The sequence below is a fragment of the Dendrobates tinctorius genome, unplaced genomic scaffold (genome assembly GCF_039654945.1).
Source record: "Dendrobates tinctorius isolate UK_male_01 unplaced genomic scaffold, ASM3965494v1 ptg000117l, whole genome shotgun sequence".
Taxonomy (NCBI): Eukaryota; Metazoa; Chordata; class Amphibia; order Anura; family Dendrobatidae; genus Dendrobates; species Dendrobates tinctorius.
In genome coordinates, this window is record NW_027361785.1 from 15,755,465 (window position 1) to 15,772,419 (window position 16,955).

Consider the following 16,955-nt stretch of genomic DNA (forward strand, 5'->3'; position numbering starts at 1 on the left):
CTCTCGGCTTATACGCAATTCATATACCGGGGGGTGGGTGGGGGAGCGGGGGTGTCAGAGACCATACTCACCCCCTCCTGGCACGTCTCTGCAGCCCCTGCTTCTCCCTCGGTGGTCTGCTTCCTGCGTTCAGCGGTCACGTGGTACCACTCATTAAACTCATGAATATGTGCATATTTATGAGTTTAATGAGTGGTACCACGTGACCGCTGAATGCAGGAAGCAGACGGCCGATGGAGAAGCAGGGGCTGCAGAGAAGACTGTGTGCCAGGAAGGGGTGAGTATGACGGGGGCAGAGAAATATTCACCTGTCCCCGTTTCAAGCCGTGCACCGCTGTGTCTCCGGGTCCTCCTGCTGTGACATTCAGGTCAGAGGGCGCGATCACGTAGTCCGTGTGCGCCCTCTGATGAATGAACGTCACTGCAGAGACCCGGGAGACAGCGGTGGACGGCGATGGAACAGGGGCCGATAAATATCGCCGGTGCCGGGGGCTCAGGACACCGGCACCTGGCCCCCAGCGACGGAGAGGTGAATATGTGTCATTTTTATTTTTTTAAATTCCAGCAGCAAATAAGGGGTATTTATGGAGCATCTTATGGGACAGCATTAACCCTTGTGCAGCAGCATATAAGGGGTATTTATGGAGCATCTTATGGGGCAGCATTAACCCTTGTGCAGCAGCATATGGGGGGTATTTATGGAGCATATTATGGGACAACATTAACCCTTGAGCAGCAGCATATTATTGGGGGTATTTATGGAGCATCCTCTTGGGCCAGCATTAACCCTTGTGCAGCATCATATGGGGGGTTTTATCTATGGAGCATCTTCTTGGACCACCATTAACCCTAGGCTTATATACGAGTCAATAAGTTTTCCCAGTTTTCTGTGGAAAAATTAGGGGGGGGGGGGGTCAGCTTATACACGAGTATATACGGTATTTATTGATACTATATATACTCAGACTGTATTGTTCCCGTAATTTTGTGAGGCACCTTATAAACTCTTAATTGATACTGTGATTTGTAGAATTAATAAAATTATCTATTTTAACGTAATCAATTAGTATGTTGGTTCTTTTACGCATGCCTTGGACATGTCAATTTTTGGCATGCATTGGTTGATGTCCATTTTGGCAATTAGAATCACTAATTAGATTTTGGACTTTCAATACTGATTCATTTAGACACTAAGCAAGAACTGGTTCACTTATAGCCGGTAGGAGGGTGTATACTGCAAAGAAGGAGTTAATTTCTTCTCTCCACTCCTCTTAGTGGCAGCAGCATAACACTCATGGTCCTGTATCCCCCAAAGAGGCGAAGGAGAAAAGTATTTGATCATCTACCAACCCAGCAAGAATTCTGGCGCTCACAGACCTGTTAGGGCTTCTTAGGCCAGGGTCACACTAGCGTATGGCATGGGATGCGATATGCTAATGACCCATAGCTCCTGCTCTGCTGCGAGCGGGAGCTGAGTGTCATGCTACTATGCTCCGAGCCTCTCGCACAGAGGCTCGGAGCACAGCTGTGGAGGAGGCAGAGAAACTAATTTCTCCATCCCCTCCGCTGCCGGGGTCGATGTATGATCGCACAGCACCCGGATGATTTCCAAGTGATGTGCGCTGTGTTAATCACACCCATAGACTTAGGCTACTTTCAGATTGCATTCTGAGGCGCAGGGCTGCCACTAAACTCTGCCCCCGGCCGCGCCTCCTCCGGTCAGCTCCTCCTATGGGCGCATGACGCTGCATGTGCCCAGCGTACCCTATATTTAGCGTTGGGTACGCTGGCCGTGCGCTGGTATGATCTCGCCGGCGTGTGCTCCCTTTTGACGCTGCGCCGACGTGCGCCAAACGCACCATGTTGCATTTTTGTGCGCTCGGCGCAGCGCCAAAAGGGCGCTACCAGCACACAGCCAGCGTACCCAACGCTGAATATAGGGTACGCTGGGCGCATGCAGTGTCATGTGCCCATAGGAGGAGCTGACCAGAGAAGGCGCGGCCGGGGCGGAGCTTAGTGGCAGCCCTGCGCTGCGCCTCAGAACAGAAGTCTGAAAGTAGCCTTATATGGGTTCGAGTGCTCCGAGACTCAGGCTAGTTTCACACTTGCTTTTTTTTGCAGCGCGTTTTTCCCGCAAAAAAACGCATTGAAAAAACGCATACAAAAGCATACAACTGCTGCGTTTTTTTCAAGCATTTTTATGAGCATGCATGAAAAAACGCAGCGTTTTTATGCGTTTGTATGCGTTTAGTGCGTTTTTACCGCGTTTGCGTTTTTTTCCAACATTAGGTGGCCCCTCACACTAACCCAAACCATGACTTTACTAACCCTAACCCTGACCCTAACCCTAACCCTAACCCTGACCCTAACCCTAACCCTTAACCAAATCATACTTAACCCTAACCCAAACCCTAAACCCTAACTAACCCTAACCCTGACCCTAACCCTAACCCTTAACAAAACCATACTTAACCCTAACCCTGACCCTAACCCTTAACCAAATCATACTTAACCCTAACCCAAACCCTAAACCCTAACTAACCCTAACCCTGACCCTAACCCTTAACAAAACCATACTTAACCCTAACCCAAACCCTAAACCCTAACTAACCCTAACCCTAACCCTGACCCTAACCCTTAACAAAACCATACTTAACCCTAATCCTGACCCTAACCCTGACCCTAACCCTTAACAAAACCATACTTAACCCTAACCCTGACCCTAACCCTAACCCTAACCCTGACCCTAACCCTAACCCTAACCCTTAACCAAACCATACTTAACCCTAATCCTGACCCTAACCCTGACCCTAACCAAACCATACTTAACCCTAACCCTGACCCAAACCCCAACCCTAACCCTGACCCTGACCCTAACCCTAACCCTAAACCCCCTTAACTAACCCTAACTCTAACCCAAACCCCTAAATTCCATGGTTAAAAAAAAAAAAACGCATATGCAAAAAAACGCATACATGAGCATGCCAGTGCGCACATATGCGCATCCATAGGCTATAATGGCCATTTTTAGCGCAAAACGTGCGCATATGTGCGCATGCGCTTTTTTGCAGGGCCAAAAAATGCAACATGCTGCGTCTGGAAAATACAAACGCACACCCCAAAAAAACGCAGCGCATGAAAATCGCATACATGCGCTTACAAGCGCGCAGGTATGCGCACCCATGTTAAATATAGGGGAAAAAACGCATGCGCACATATGCGTTTTTTTCCAGCGCTAAAAAACGCAAATGTGAAACCAGCCTCAGCCGAGTATCGGTGCCAATAGCAGCATGCTGCGATTGTTCTTGCATGCAGATTCGGCATGAGAAAATAATCGCAGATGTGATCCGCTCCACAGATTAACACAGGGCCGAGTGCTATGTGATGCTTTCTCGCATTGCACTCGTCCGTATTCTACGCTAGCGTGAGCCCGGACTTAAAGAAAAACTTCTACTCTGTACTCATTACCTGTATTAATTACACTTGTTTGAACTCATTACCTGTATAAAAAGACACCTATTCACACAATCAATCACGCTCCAACCTCTCCACCATAGCCAAGACAAAAGAGCTGTTTACAGACACCAGGAACAAAATTGTAGACCTGCCCAAGGCTGGGATTGTCTACAGGACAGCACGATGGCTCAGTGGTTAGCACTGCAACTTTGCAGCGCTGGAGTCCTGGGTTCAAATCTCACCAAGGACAACATCTGTGTATGCATGGGTTTCCTCCAGGTACTCCAGTTTTCTTCCACACTCTAAAAAACATACTGATAGGGAATTTAGATTGGGAGCTCCATTGTGGACAGCGACGATAATGTGTGTAAAGTGCTGCGGAAATAAGATTGCGCTATATAAGCAAAGCATAATAAATAACAAACAGGACAATAGGCAAGCAGCTTAGTGAGAAAGCAACAACTGTTGGCACAATTAGAAAATGGAAGAAACACAAGATAACTGTCAATCTTGTATGGATGATTCAGAGAAAGGTGAAGGATCAGCCCAGATCTATACGGGAGGATCTGGTCAATGACGTTAAGAGAGCTGGGACCAAAGTCTCAAACATTACCGTTAGTAACAACGCTGTCATGGATTAAAATCCTGCAGGGCACGCAAGGTCCAGCTGCTCATGTCAGCATATATCCAGGTCCGTTTGAAGTTCACCAATGACCATCTGGATGATACAGAGGAAGCATGGGAATTCATGTGGTCAGATGAAACTAAAATATCACTTTTTATCAACTCCACTCGTGTTTGGAGGAAGAAGGATGAGTCCAACCCCCAAGAACACAGGCTCAACACTGAAGCATGGTGGGAAAAACATCATACTTTGGGGGTGCTTTTCTGCAAAGTGGAAAGGACGACTGCAACGTATTGAAGGGAGGATGGATGGGGTCATGTATCGCAAGATTTTGGACAACAACCTCCTTCCCTCAGTAAGAGCATTGAAGATGGGTCGTGGCTGGGTCTTCCAGCATGACAATGACCCAAAACCAGGGCAACTAAAAAGTGGCTCAGTAAGAAGCACTTCAAGGTCCTGGATTGGCCTAGCCAGGGTCCAGACCTGAACCCAATAGAAAATCTTTGGAGGGAAATGCCCAGCGACAGCCCTGAAACCTGAAAGATCTGGAGAAGATGTGTATGGAGGAATGAGCGAAAATCCCTGCTGCAGTGTGTGCAAACATGGTCAAGAACTGCGGGAAACCTCTGTAATTACCAACAAATGTTTCAATACCAAATTTTAATTTCTGGTTTTCTATTGTATCAAATACTTATTTCATGCAATAAAAAACAAATTCAATTATGTAAAAATACAATTTTTTTAGATATTTATTTTATCTTGAATATTCTGTCTCATACAGATGAAGATGATAAAAATTACAGACCTCTCATTTCTTTGTAGGTTTGAAAACTTGAAAAATAGTCAGTGTATATTTATTTTATTTTTTTTTTAATGTTTTGGCACTTGTAGCAGAGTATAAAAATAAAGTATCAACATTACCGGGTGTGAGAGAACAGGCTTGCAGCTGTCGGATAACATGACTCAATTCTCCTTGAAGGTTGGCACCACTGGAGGTCTTGATGGCTTCTAGCATGCTCTCCAAGTCTACCACCTCATCGCCTTCAGCATCAAACTGTGCAAATGCCTGAAAGAGATGCCCACGGTTAATCCCACATGGAAAGAGTTCTCTGAAAAAAGGTAAAACCGAAGCAAGTGAATCATAGAGAGGAAAGTGTACTGAAGCACATTTCCATATTTTTTTATGCTCAAGAGTTACTTCTGACTATACTTCAGCCTTTCCTGGGAATATAAAGAAACAAACACTGGGCATAACCTAATATAGGGATTCTAATACAAATGTATAATAACTGTATTGCGTTATACAAGACGCTAACATCTTACTTCTGTTAACAGTGTATTATAGGGGTTTATTGATGACCATCAATATCAGACGTGAAATTATTAGGTCCCGTGGCCAGTGGAAGTCCACAATGTATGGAGACTGAAACGTACAGCTCCGCACACTGTGTAGTACCCTGTAAATCAGCTCCTATTGAAAAGTGGGGCTGAGCAGCAGTGCATGACAATGGCTGCTGCAGTGCGCAGAACTCTATTGCAGCACCTCCTGCGCAATGCATTGCGCACTTCTGCTGGCCACGAGACCTGATGACACCTGCCGATGGGGGAGCTGGGTGTCAGACACTCACCAACCAAATATTGCTGAACTATCCGAAAGAGTTTTTGTCAATGTTTTACACCTGAACAACCCTTTTAAGACAGAATTTTTGGTGTATGATTTTCACTACGTTTTGGCACCCGTTCGTAGGTCCCGTCGGGACTTAAGCCCGAACCCCTTGCAAAACTGGATTTGGGCGGATGTGACGACGGAGCCATAGATTGTAATGGTGCTGGCAGAGCGAACGTGCGCTGTCGTGTATCATTTTCGGGAGTGTATGCCTTTTGGAGGTGGACACTCAGACGTAGTAGACTGCATCTGGTGTCCGTCTCAAGTAAGCGTACATGCCCGAGATTTATGCACGACAGAGTACACGTTCACTCTGTCAGTACCATTAAAGTCTATGGCGCCTTGGGCGAGTACGTTTTGCGGCGCGTTCGGACAATCCCCTTGGGACCAATGAACAGGTGTCAAAATGCAGTGTGAATGCACCCCAACAAAAAATTCACCATAAACACACACATCATAATACCGCCATCGTATTGCTCTACAGTTCCCCTTGTAGCAAGTTCGGTCATCTTGCTTATTAACATTTTTTTCTTCTTTATTAGACATTATTTAGCATATTCTACAACTTCATTTCCAAAAAAAGTTAGGATGCGGTGTAAAAAGTGAAGAAAACAAGAACACAATGACCTGGAAAGTTCTTCCAGCCATATCTTATGTACAATAAAACATAGAACAACAGATCAGAAGGTGAATGTTAGTTTTTCAAATGAAATGAAACATCTAATTTAGAAATTGATGGCAGCAACAGATCTCAAAAAAGTTGGGACGGGGCCATGTCTACTATTGTATATCACCCCCTCTTCTATTTGCAAGTCTGTAAACGTGTAAGTGAGACCAAATTATGGTATTTTGGTTGTGGAACGTTGTCCCATTCGATCTACTCAACAGTCTTGGGTCATCTTTGAAGGACTTTTCTTTCTTGATGGAATATGAAAGGCCTTCCCTGAAGCAGACACTGTCAGGATGGGACAATGTGTTGATCTAAAACCTCTATATAATGCTCAGCATTGAGTGTCTGTAATGATGTGGACGCTGCCCATGCCAGAGACACTAATGCAGCCCCATACCATCAGATATGCAGACTTTACAATTCTGCGCAAGTAACAAGCTGGAAGTTTCCACTGGTCCCGAGCCCGCAAGACATGACTTCCGAGGTTTCACAGTTTGGATTCATCTGACCACGTAACAATTTTTGATTTTCGCCTCAGTCAATTGTAAATTAGCTTTGGCCCAGAAAAGATGTCGTTTTTGGATTGTATATGGCTTCTTCTATACATGATAGAGCTATAACTTGCATTTGTGGATTGCATGGTAAACTGTGTTCACAGACCATGTCACTTGTACAATGTATTTCTCCAGAATCTCTGGATATTGTTTTATTATGTATAGCAGATGGTGGGATATTCAAAGGGTCCGATTCACCAAGACCAGTATTTTTCATGGCAGTCTGACAGGTAGTCTTCCAGACCCCCATGCCCTCCAATCCAGCAGAATTCAGCTATTTGTGATTAAACTCCCACAACCACAGGGGAGTGATAACATGGAAGGGGGCTGACTAGCCTGGGGCAACTAATACCCCATCGATTAATCCAAGCTCTCATTAGCATAGGGAAAGCGGACATTATAAATGCTTATTTCAAAGCATTTAAGTGAATTATGTTATACAGGGCTGATTAGTGAGGGAGTTTACTCATTCATAGTTGAATGCTGCTGGATTGGAGGGTATGGGGGATCTGGCAGGTTCCCTTTAATGAGGGGGTGAGCTGGAGTCAGACGCTCCCGATGCATGAAGAGGTGTATGCTTCATCATGAATCGGTAACATTTGATTAGCGGCGTGCACCTGCGTGTGCTACGCCAGAAACCTCCATCCACACAGGTACTGAAGTGAAAGTAAGCAATGCCACAGGTAGTCATGAATTAGCCAAGCTGTAGTGTACCGCCCCAGTCCTACCCATTGTGTCGCAGCTGGGAGAACTGGCATGGAAATGACAACAGTCGCAAATTTGAACTCTTGAGTGTCAGCTAAAAATTTATACTTTTCAATATTTTTACACCAGAATTCTGGCAGGAAAGCTTTGATAAATCATGCCAAAGTCTTTGTAATTTTATATTGAAGAACATTTTTCCGGAAATTGTTCCATAATTTTTAGATGCAGGCCACAGATTGTTGAAGTTCTGACCATCTTGCTTCTGAGAGACTCTGCCTCTTCAACATGCTCTTTTTATAGTCATGTGACTTGGTTGAAAGCTGACCCGCCACAGCAGTATTTTCATCAGTACCACTTAATTTTCCAGCCTTTTGTTAACCCTGTACCAATTTTTTTTTTTTTTTTAAGATGTGTTACTGACATCAATTTCTAAATGAGTTAATTTTTTAAAATTGGAAAAAAATTCTAACTTTCATCTTCTGATCAGCATTCTACTGTGAATAAAATATGTTTCTAAGATTTCCAAATCATTGCATTCTTGTTTTCTTTACATTTTATACAGCGTCACAACTTTATGGAATTGCGGTTGTAGAGGTTTCTTTATTGGTCATTTAGCCCATAGATTGTTCATTCTTGACATTTACCGCATACGAGATTCTTCTTTATTGGATTTAAAGGGATTGTCCACTACTAGGACATCCCCTTCTCGATCTGATTGGGTATGTTTATTTTATCAACACCAAACATACTCCCCTCCTCTGTTGGCGTCATTCCAGTGGTGTTGGCACTTGCATTCCCGGGGCTTTCATGCAGTTCTTGTGACAGGTGAGCCTGGAGCTCAATCAGCGAAGGCTTCACTGTCTCCACCTTCGCATATATCAAACATCAAGAGCAAGTGAGAGAAGAGTCGCAGCCCTGGCTTTCTGTCGATGTTCAATACACCCGAAGGTGGGGCCAGTGAAGCCAGTGCTGATTGGGCGCAGGGCTCGCATGTCATAAGAACCGCTCAAGAGAACCAGGAACATGAGTGCCGACGCCGCTGGAACGGCACCAACACGGAGGCAAATGTGTTTTTATTTTAAATCGTCGAACATTCAGATCGAGAAGGGATTGTCCTAGTTGTGGACAAACCTTTTAAACAAATCTTTCTTTAAAAGACATTTAGTATATACTAGATCTTTCTTTACTGGACATGATTTAGCATATACTAGATTAGTCTATTCCTTCCCTTTACCCTAGAAATTGATGTCAGCAGGGGTGCAGCCACAACAACAGCATTAAACATGCGATTACGATCCACCTAGATACAAGTGGCATCCTGCCAGGTAAGATCAAGGTTCAACCAAAAGGTAAATTCTAAAGAATACGTTCCATGCGCCAAAAATGGTCAGTGTACCAGACAAAGTTTAAAGTACAGGGCAGGGTCATTTCCATCTTATCACATCTAATGCCTTGTAAATATATTTTATCCACATACACCAAGTAAGTAATGACATATGGTATCATATTAAAGGCCTTCATAAGGGAATGCTCAGTTTTAAATGTATTGCAGAATTTTTTACAACTGTTCTATTTCTTTGAATGGGTTTGGAAAAACTGAAGTAACGTAGATGCTTGCAAAAAAAAAAAAAAAAAAATTAAAAAGTGGAATGGATTTAGAGTTACAACATTTTAGAAGTTACCGTACAGCTGCTAAGAAGTTCTTAAAGCCTGACAAATACTACTTCTCTAAACATAACCATTTTCATAACCAGAGTTGCTCTTGCTTGTTCTTTTATAACTGTAAAAATATTGTGGCTCAGAGACAATTACCAAGAAAATAATAGAATTTTTACAGTGCTGATCGAACAGGTGAATGTTGTCTTGTATATTGTGGAATTGTATTACCAACATTTCCCTAATAAATCTCTATAAAACAAATGACTGCTGTTAAAAGCAGGAGCAATCCAGGTGATAAGGGAAAGCAGCCTTAGGGTATGTGCACACGCTGCGGATTCCGCTGTGTTTTCGCAGCGGTTTTGGCCGCTGGGGACCCGCAGCAGTTTTAGCTGCGGTGTAGAGTACGATTCAAATGAATGGTAAAAAAAAAAAACGATGTGTAGACGTTGTGGAACAATCCGCACGGATTTGCTGCGGTTTTGAAACCACAGAAAGAATTGACATGTCAATTCTTTCTGCGGAATCGGCAGCGGGTTCCTATCTCCACCATTGTGGAGATGGTGAATCCGCAGGACCAAACCGCAGGCAAAACTGCAGATAATCCGCAGGTCTTTTTACCTGCGGTTTTTGCAAAATCCGTGCAGATTAATCCGCAGCGGATTCTGCAGCGTCTGCACACACCCTTAAGGAAACCGAGTTCACTGCTGCTGTGCCAAAGCCATCAGCAGAACACGGACACCGCTTACAGCATGGAAAGTGGGATTATGAGAATTAAGCCCCCGCTGTAACGTCACCGATTTTGTGACGTTATAGCGATATTGCTAGCGATATCGTTATGTCTGATACTTACCTCCGACCGGCTCCCCCACTGGTTATCGGTGATCGCGCGAGAACGGCCTGGACCATTTCTCTTCGGGCGCTTCCTGTGGCGCCGACGAGCGATGCGTTGACGCGGGCGGGAGGACGTCAGGATCGCCTCGTCTGACAAGTAACGACCCCCGACCCCTGCTATGTCGCTGATGAGAACTGCATGTCTGGCAGCTCACTAGCGACCACTTAGCGATGCACCAGCGATCCATATCATTGTCGGGATCGCAGGTGCATCGCTAAGTGTAACGGTACCCTTAGAGCTGTATTCCGATGGCAGGTTTCATACAGAGACAAAACAATCTAACCTGACATTTCAAGCATGCTGTGCTTTCCAGGCATAAGTCACTGATTGCGGCAGTTTAAGGGTGCACAGTGCATGTCTGAGGCTATGTCCCCACGGTCAGTAATCGGAAGAGCTTTGGACATCGCACGACCGCTGCGTCCCAAGCGCTGCCGGGTTTTGAGCGCAGGCGATTCCTCATGTGTTCATTGAACCGTGCAGAATCACCGCGTCCCATTACATTGTACGGGTGAGATTTATCTTGCGAAGGCTCGCATCTCCACAAGATAAATAGGCTGCGGTCCTGAAAGACGCACCGCATGTCCATCTCCATAGGTGAGCCGTGGGCGTCGGTGCACGCATAGTGTGCATGGGACTTCTTGAAAATCGATCCACTATGCTGCAACATCTGCACGCTGCGGATGTATGCAGCGTCCGACCGTGAGAACGCACCTTTAAGAGATTTCAGTGCTGTTTCTGAACAGCAAAAAGCCAAAGGGAATGTGCTGAGGGATAATGAGGAGAGCTGGGCTTGCCCTGCCCTTGAGGTACAGCACAGCCTATTTGAATAAGAAATAAAGGTTCACTTTATACGTAATGTTAAAAGGGGTTATCCAGCCTTTAAAATTGATGCATATAAGATAGGTGGGGGACCGAAAATTGTTTGAAGAGGCTGCTGCATGTATGTGTACGGTGCAGGTTCCCCGATATTTATATTGACTTGCAGGCTGGTTTGTTCTTGCTCACTATAACATGATGAAGCTGAAATAGATTGTAAAAAAAAAAAAAAAAAATTAATGATGCAGGCAAGTATCAGTCAGCCTGCAAGCACAATACAAGCATTGGAGAATGAAGACAAGTGCCACAGCTGAATGGAGGGGGTGCCAATTGCCAGGACCCCAACAATGGCTTATCTTAAAGCCACTGTAAACGACACACAGTGTCAGGTCGGTGCTGTTATACTTTTTAAGAGGATACCTTGATTGAGGAAATCTGTCTTGTGGTTGTTTAATCTTTATTTTTAGTTTTGAGTTAATGATATGCTCGTGCTCCGGGGTGTCCTATGTGGGGGTCTTCATGTGATGCTCTGATTAGATATTCATAATGCAGCCTACTGACAGGTCACTGATGCCTCACTAACCTGCCCCCAAATTTACATACTGCTTAGAATATTGTGTGGGAAAAAAAACATAAAAAAAAAAAACACATTGATCAGGCAGGCGCCTGCAGGATACGATGTATGATATTATAATAATAATCAGCTAATATATAAAGCTCAATGTGGGTGTATGTATGTGTGTCCGGGATTGGCATCCGAACCGTTGCAGCTACAGCCACAAAATTTTGCACAGTCACACGTCTGGACCCCGAGAGCGTCATAGGCTATGTTGTGAGGCAAAATTTTAACCCTGCGCGTTCCAATTCACCAAACAATTTTGCCTATTCTTATAATTTCTATGGTGTTATCGTCCTTCTGCAAAGCTGGAAATAACACAATTTATTACCGTGCCAACACAGACCACCCTCTGACACAGACTGCAGGAGGAGCCCAGTATCACACAGGATAGGATTAGATACACGGCTCAGCACACAGTATCACACAGAATAGTATTAGATAGACGGCTCAGCAGACAGTATCACACAGGATAGGATTAGATACACTGCTGCGCAGTCAGTAACACACAGGAGAGGGTTAGGTACACAGCTCAGCAGACATTAGCACACAGGATAGGGTTAGATAAACAGCTCAGAAACAGGATGTGCCAAAGGAGAGGACATTTTCATTCTAAGAATTCCACTCATTCCATCTGATTTTTGATTTTAAACACCTCCAGTTTCCAGTTCAAACAGAACAGTATTAGATACACGGCTCAGCAGTCAGTATCACACAGGATAGGATTAGATACACGGCTCAGCAGGCAGTATCACACAGGATAGGATTAGATACACGGCTCAGCAGGCAGTATCACACAGGATAGGATTAGATACACGGCTCAGCAGGCAGTATCACACAGGATAGGATTAGATACACGGCTGAGCAGTCAGTATCAGTAACACAGGATAGGATTAGATACACGGCTGAGCAGTCAGTAACACACGATAGGATTAGATACACAGCTCAGCAGACATTATCACACAGGATAGGGTTAGATACACAGCTCAGAAACAGGATGTGCCAAAGGAGAGGACATTTTCAATCCAAGAATTCCACCTGATTTTTTTTGGATTTTAAACTCCTCCAGTTTCCAGTTCAACTGCTATTTGCAATGTCCATTAACAATGCTCAGGGACAGTCCTTGAAAGTAGTAGTGATCGATTTGCAATCTCCATGTTTTTCTCATGGTCAACTTTACGTGGTCTGTTCAAGGGTTGGAACTGCCAAAAATCTGTTCATCTTTGCACCGAAAGGAAAAACCAAAAATGTTTATCAAAAGGCTCTTGAATGAGTTGAAAATAAAATACTATCAATACTTGGGTAATCGTTTAGTTAATTTGTGTTGCAAATCTGTAGTGTTGAATAGATGATGTGAAAAATTTTCATGTGCAATATTATCATTATAATTTGTTATAACTAACCATAGTTGGTTACTATGCCCAGGCAACGCCAGGCTCTTCAGCTAGTAATCTTTATATAGCACCAACATATTCCGCAGCGCTTTACAGTTTAACAGTTTCAAACACAACAGTCATAAGTAACAACGTTAACAATACAATAATTAAAGCAAAATAAAACACTGCTCGCGAGAGCTTACACTCTACAATGAGGTGGGGGACATACAAAATACAGGTGTGTATTTACAATGATGGTCCAGCCATCTTGAGGGAGTGGGGATAGATGGAGATAGTGAATGGGCTACACACACATAAAATGACTGATTAGGGAACATCATAGGCCGCTCTGAAGAAATGTGTTTTGCGGGAGCACCTAAAACTGCATGTTGTGGCTGGTACTAATTTATTGGTGTAGAGCATTCCAGAGGATTGGCGCAGCATAGGAGAAGTCTTGGAGTCGGGAGTGGGAGGTATGGATTAGTGCAGAGGTTAGTCGAAAGTCGTTTGCAGAGCGCATCTGATCGGCTAGGCCGATAGACAAATGAGGGAGGAGATGTAGGGGGGTGCCGCACTGTGGAGAGCTTTGTGGGTGAGAAAAAAGTACTTTTAATTGGATCCTGTAGTGAATGGGCAGCCAGTTTAACGATTGGCGAAGAGCGGACACGTCCGAGTACTGATTAGCCAGATGGATGACTATGGCTGCTGCATTAAGTATGGACTGGAGAGGAGAAAGTAGAGTGAGGGGGGAGGCCAATTAATAGAGAGTTACAGTAGTCCAGGCGAGAGTGGATCAGGGCGACAGTGAGGGTTTTTGTTGCCTCCATGGTGAGAAAAGGGTGGATTCTACGGATGTTGTTTAGGTGTAGGCAGCAAGAGCGGGCAAGAGATTGTATATGGGAGGTGAAGGAGAGACTAGTGTCAAACAAAATACCCAGACAGCGCGCCTGCTGCTGGGGAGTAATTATGGTGCCACCCACAGAGAGGGAAATGTCAGATTTAGGGAGGTTAGTAGACGGTGGGGAGCAGAAGAGGTTCAGTTTTGGAAAGGTTGAGTTTCAGATAGAGAGCAGACATGATGTTGAAGACTGCGGACAGACAGTCATTGGTGTTCTGTAGTACAGTGGGGGTAAGGTCAGGGGATGACGTGTATAGTTGTGTGTAATCAGCATAAAGATGGTACTGAAGGCCAAATCTGCTGATGGTCTGTCCAACTGGGGCCGTGTAGAGAGAGAAGAGAAGGGGGCCAAGGACTGAGTCCTGAAGTACCCCAACAGTGAGAGGAAGAGGAAATGGTGTGGAGCCAGCAAACAAAACACTGAAGGAGCGGTCAGAAAGATAGGAAGAGAACAAGGCGAGGGCAGTGTCCTTAATGCCTAGTGACTGGAGCCTAGAGGGTAGGAGATGGTGGTCAACAGTGTCGAAAGCTGCAGAAAGCTCAAAAAGAATGAGCAGAGAGTGGTCACCGTTACATTTTGCTGTCAGAAGGTCAGTGATAAATTGTTGAATTCAGGGTCTCTCTTCCTACAATAGGCTATGGTCACACATTGCGTTTTTTTTGTTTTTTTTTTTATTGGCAAAAGCTTAGTGGCTTCCCAAAAAAATAAATAAATAAAAAAAAAAAAAAAAAGTCGGTTTTGCTGCGTATTTATTATCTCTTGTGCATGATGATAAAGTTTAAAGACCCCCTAAAAAAAGATAATGCAACTTCCTTAAGGTTTTGCGTCTTTGCACTTACTCATTGATTTCTATGGGTGAAAAAAACGCTGAAAGTAGTGCAATGCTGCAGTTTACAAAAATGAAGCAGTTATCCAAATCAGTCAAGAGAAGAAAAAAAAAAAAAGTGCACGAGATTTCTAAAATCTCATAGCTTTTGCTGGTACTGTAAAACGCAGTTTAAAATTTGCACAAAATACCCCCCAAAAAACCCACAAAAACGCAACGTGTGAAAATAATCTTACACTACTCATAAAGAGTTAGGAATATTTATAGCTTTCAGGAAGATCCTAAAATGCACTCTAACCTTTTCAGATGAGCTTAATGTGACCTTCTCTAAACTTTTGAATACACATGTCCAACTGTTCAATGTTAAATTCACAACAGATGTTTGATCCATGAATAAACCAATAAATTTCGGGGTTCAATTAGAGTTGGTATTAAACAATCCTCCTCATTATGCTGTTCACATTTTGACATCATGAGACCAAGATGATACGTAACAATTCATTATCAGTGTTTCAACATTGTGAGGCTTCAACCAAGAGGTTCTCAGATGGAAGTGGCCTCTGAGCTTATAGAGTAAGAAAGGTGACAACAGACACAGAAATTGGGAGAATTACAGAAAGTCAGAGAAGTGGACATCCTATGGCCACATCCTACACTGATCACGGCTTCATAATGAGCAATGCCCTTCGGAACGGAATGATGAATGTCACAACTCCAGGCACATTTAAGGAAAGCGAGAGGCCCCCCAAGTGTCAGGGCAGAACATTCAAAACCATTTACATCAGTGTGGTTTTTGTGCTAGACAACCTACAAGTGTACCTGCCCACACCACCAGGTACATGGGCCATTGAGCATCTACACTGGACGAAGGACCAGTGGGCCTCAGTGCTGTTCAGTAATGAAAGTTGATTCATGCTGAGCAGAAATGTTGGCTACCAACGATGTTGGAAACGTCAATGAGAGCGTTAGGCATCAGCCACTGTTTTCACCAGTAGAGCCTCTGGTGGTGCTGTTAGTGTGGGCAGGTGTGTCTAGTCATACACAACTGCACTACACTTTGTGAATGGTACAGTGACAAATGACACCGCGAGAAACGATCTGGAAACCATCTGCAGTGGCTTTGAAAATTTAGGTAAGAAAGTGAAAGAACTGGGAGCGCAGGTGGTCTTCCCTTTCATCCTCCCAGTGGATGGCCATGGAACAAGAAGGTGGAATTAGATTCTGCAGGTGAACAACTGTCTACGTCGATGGTGCCATCAGCTAGGATTTGGATTTCTGGATCACGGAGTGAATTACCTATACGATGGACTACTTGCTAGAGATGGGGTGCACATTACGAAGAATGGAAAACATCTATTTGGAAGTCGCCTTGCTACACTCATCAGGAGAGCTTTAAACTAGAACAAGGTGGGAAGGAAAGCAAAAGGCCAGAAAAAGCCATACACCTGAAAAATACTATTGACATTTCTGCTATTAAAAGTGGAAAGGAAGAATAAAGACAAAAAAAAATCTAAATAAAAATATTGGAGAAAGAGAATCCAATCACAAACTAAAATGTTTCTATACGAATGCACAAAGCATGGGCAACAAACAAGGAGAATTGGAACTACTAACACAGGAGAAGAAATATGACGTCATTGGAATCACTGAAACTTGGTGGGATGATACATATGATTGGAATACAAGTCTAGAAGGAAACAACTTATTTGCAAGAAACAGACTTGAAAAACGAGGAGGTGTTGCATTGTATGATAGAAAAGCGTATATCTGCACAGAGATCCAAGCTTCAGAGACTGGGAGTTCTGTGGAAACAGTTTGGGTAAGAATACAAGGACAGAACAATGGAAAGGACACCATTGTAGGCATTTACTACAGGCCGCCTGTGCAAGCAGAAGATATGGATGAACTCTTTATGCATCAAATGGCCAAGTTCTCCAAAAAATATGACACAATGGTCATGGGAGATTTCAACTATCCAGACATTTGCTGGAAATCTCTCTCAGGCAAAGGTCAACAAATTCTTATCCTCTCTTGCTGACAATTTTATCTTCCAAAAGGTAGGGGAGAAAACAAAGGGATCTGCTACCTTGGATCTAATCCTTATAAACATGGAGGAAATGGTTGAGGAGGCAAGAGTGGCTGGGACCCTAGGAGGTAGCGACCATGCTATTTTAGAATTTTGGATAACTAGAGGA

General features: G+C 43.9%; 1 protein-coding gene across 1 annotated transcript in view; it reads right to left on the minus strand.

Annotated features, from left to right (window-relative positions):
- The window catches only part of ZZEF1 (zinc finger ZZ-type and EF-hand domain containing 1), a 308,587-nt gene that overhangs the window by 277,625 nt on the left and 14,007 nt on the right, over positions 1-16,955 (minus strand). The window contains exon 2 of the mRNA XM_073590591.1: positions 5,003-5,147. Within this exon, the coding sequence (XP_073446692.1) occupies positions 5,003-5,147 (145 nt within the window). The remainder of the gene's footprint in view (positions 1-5,002; positions 5,148-16,955) is intronic.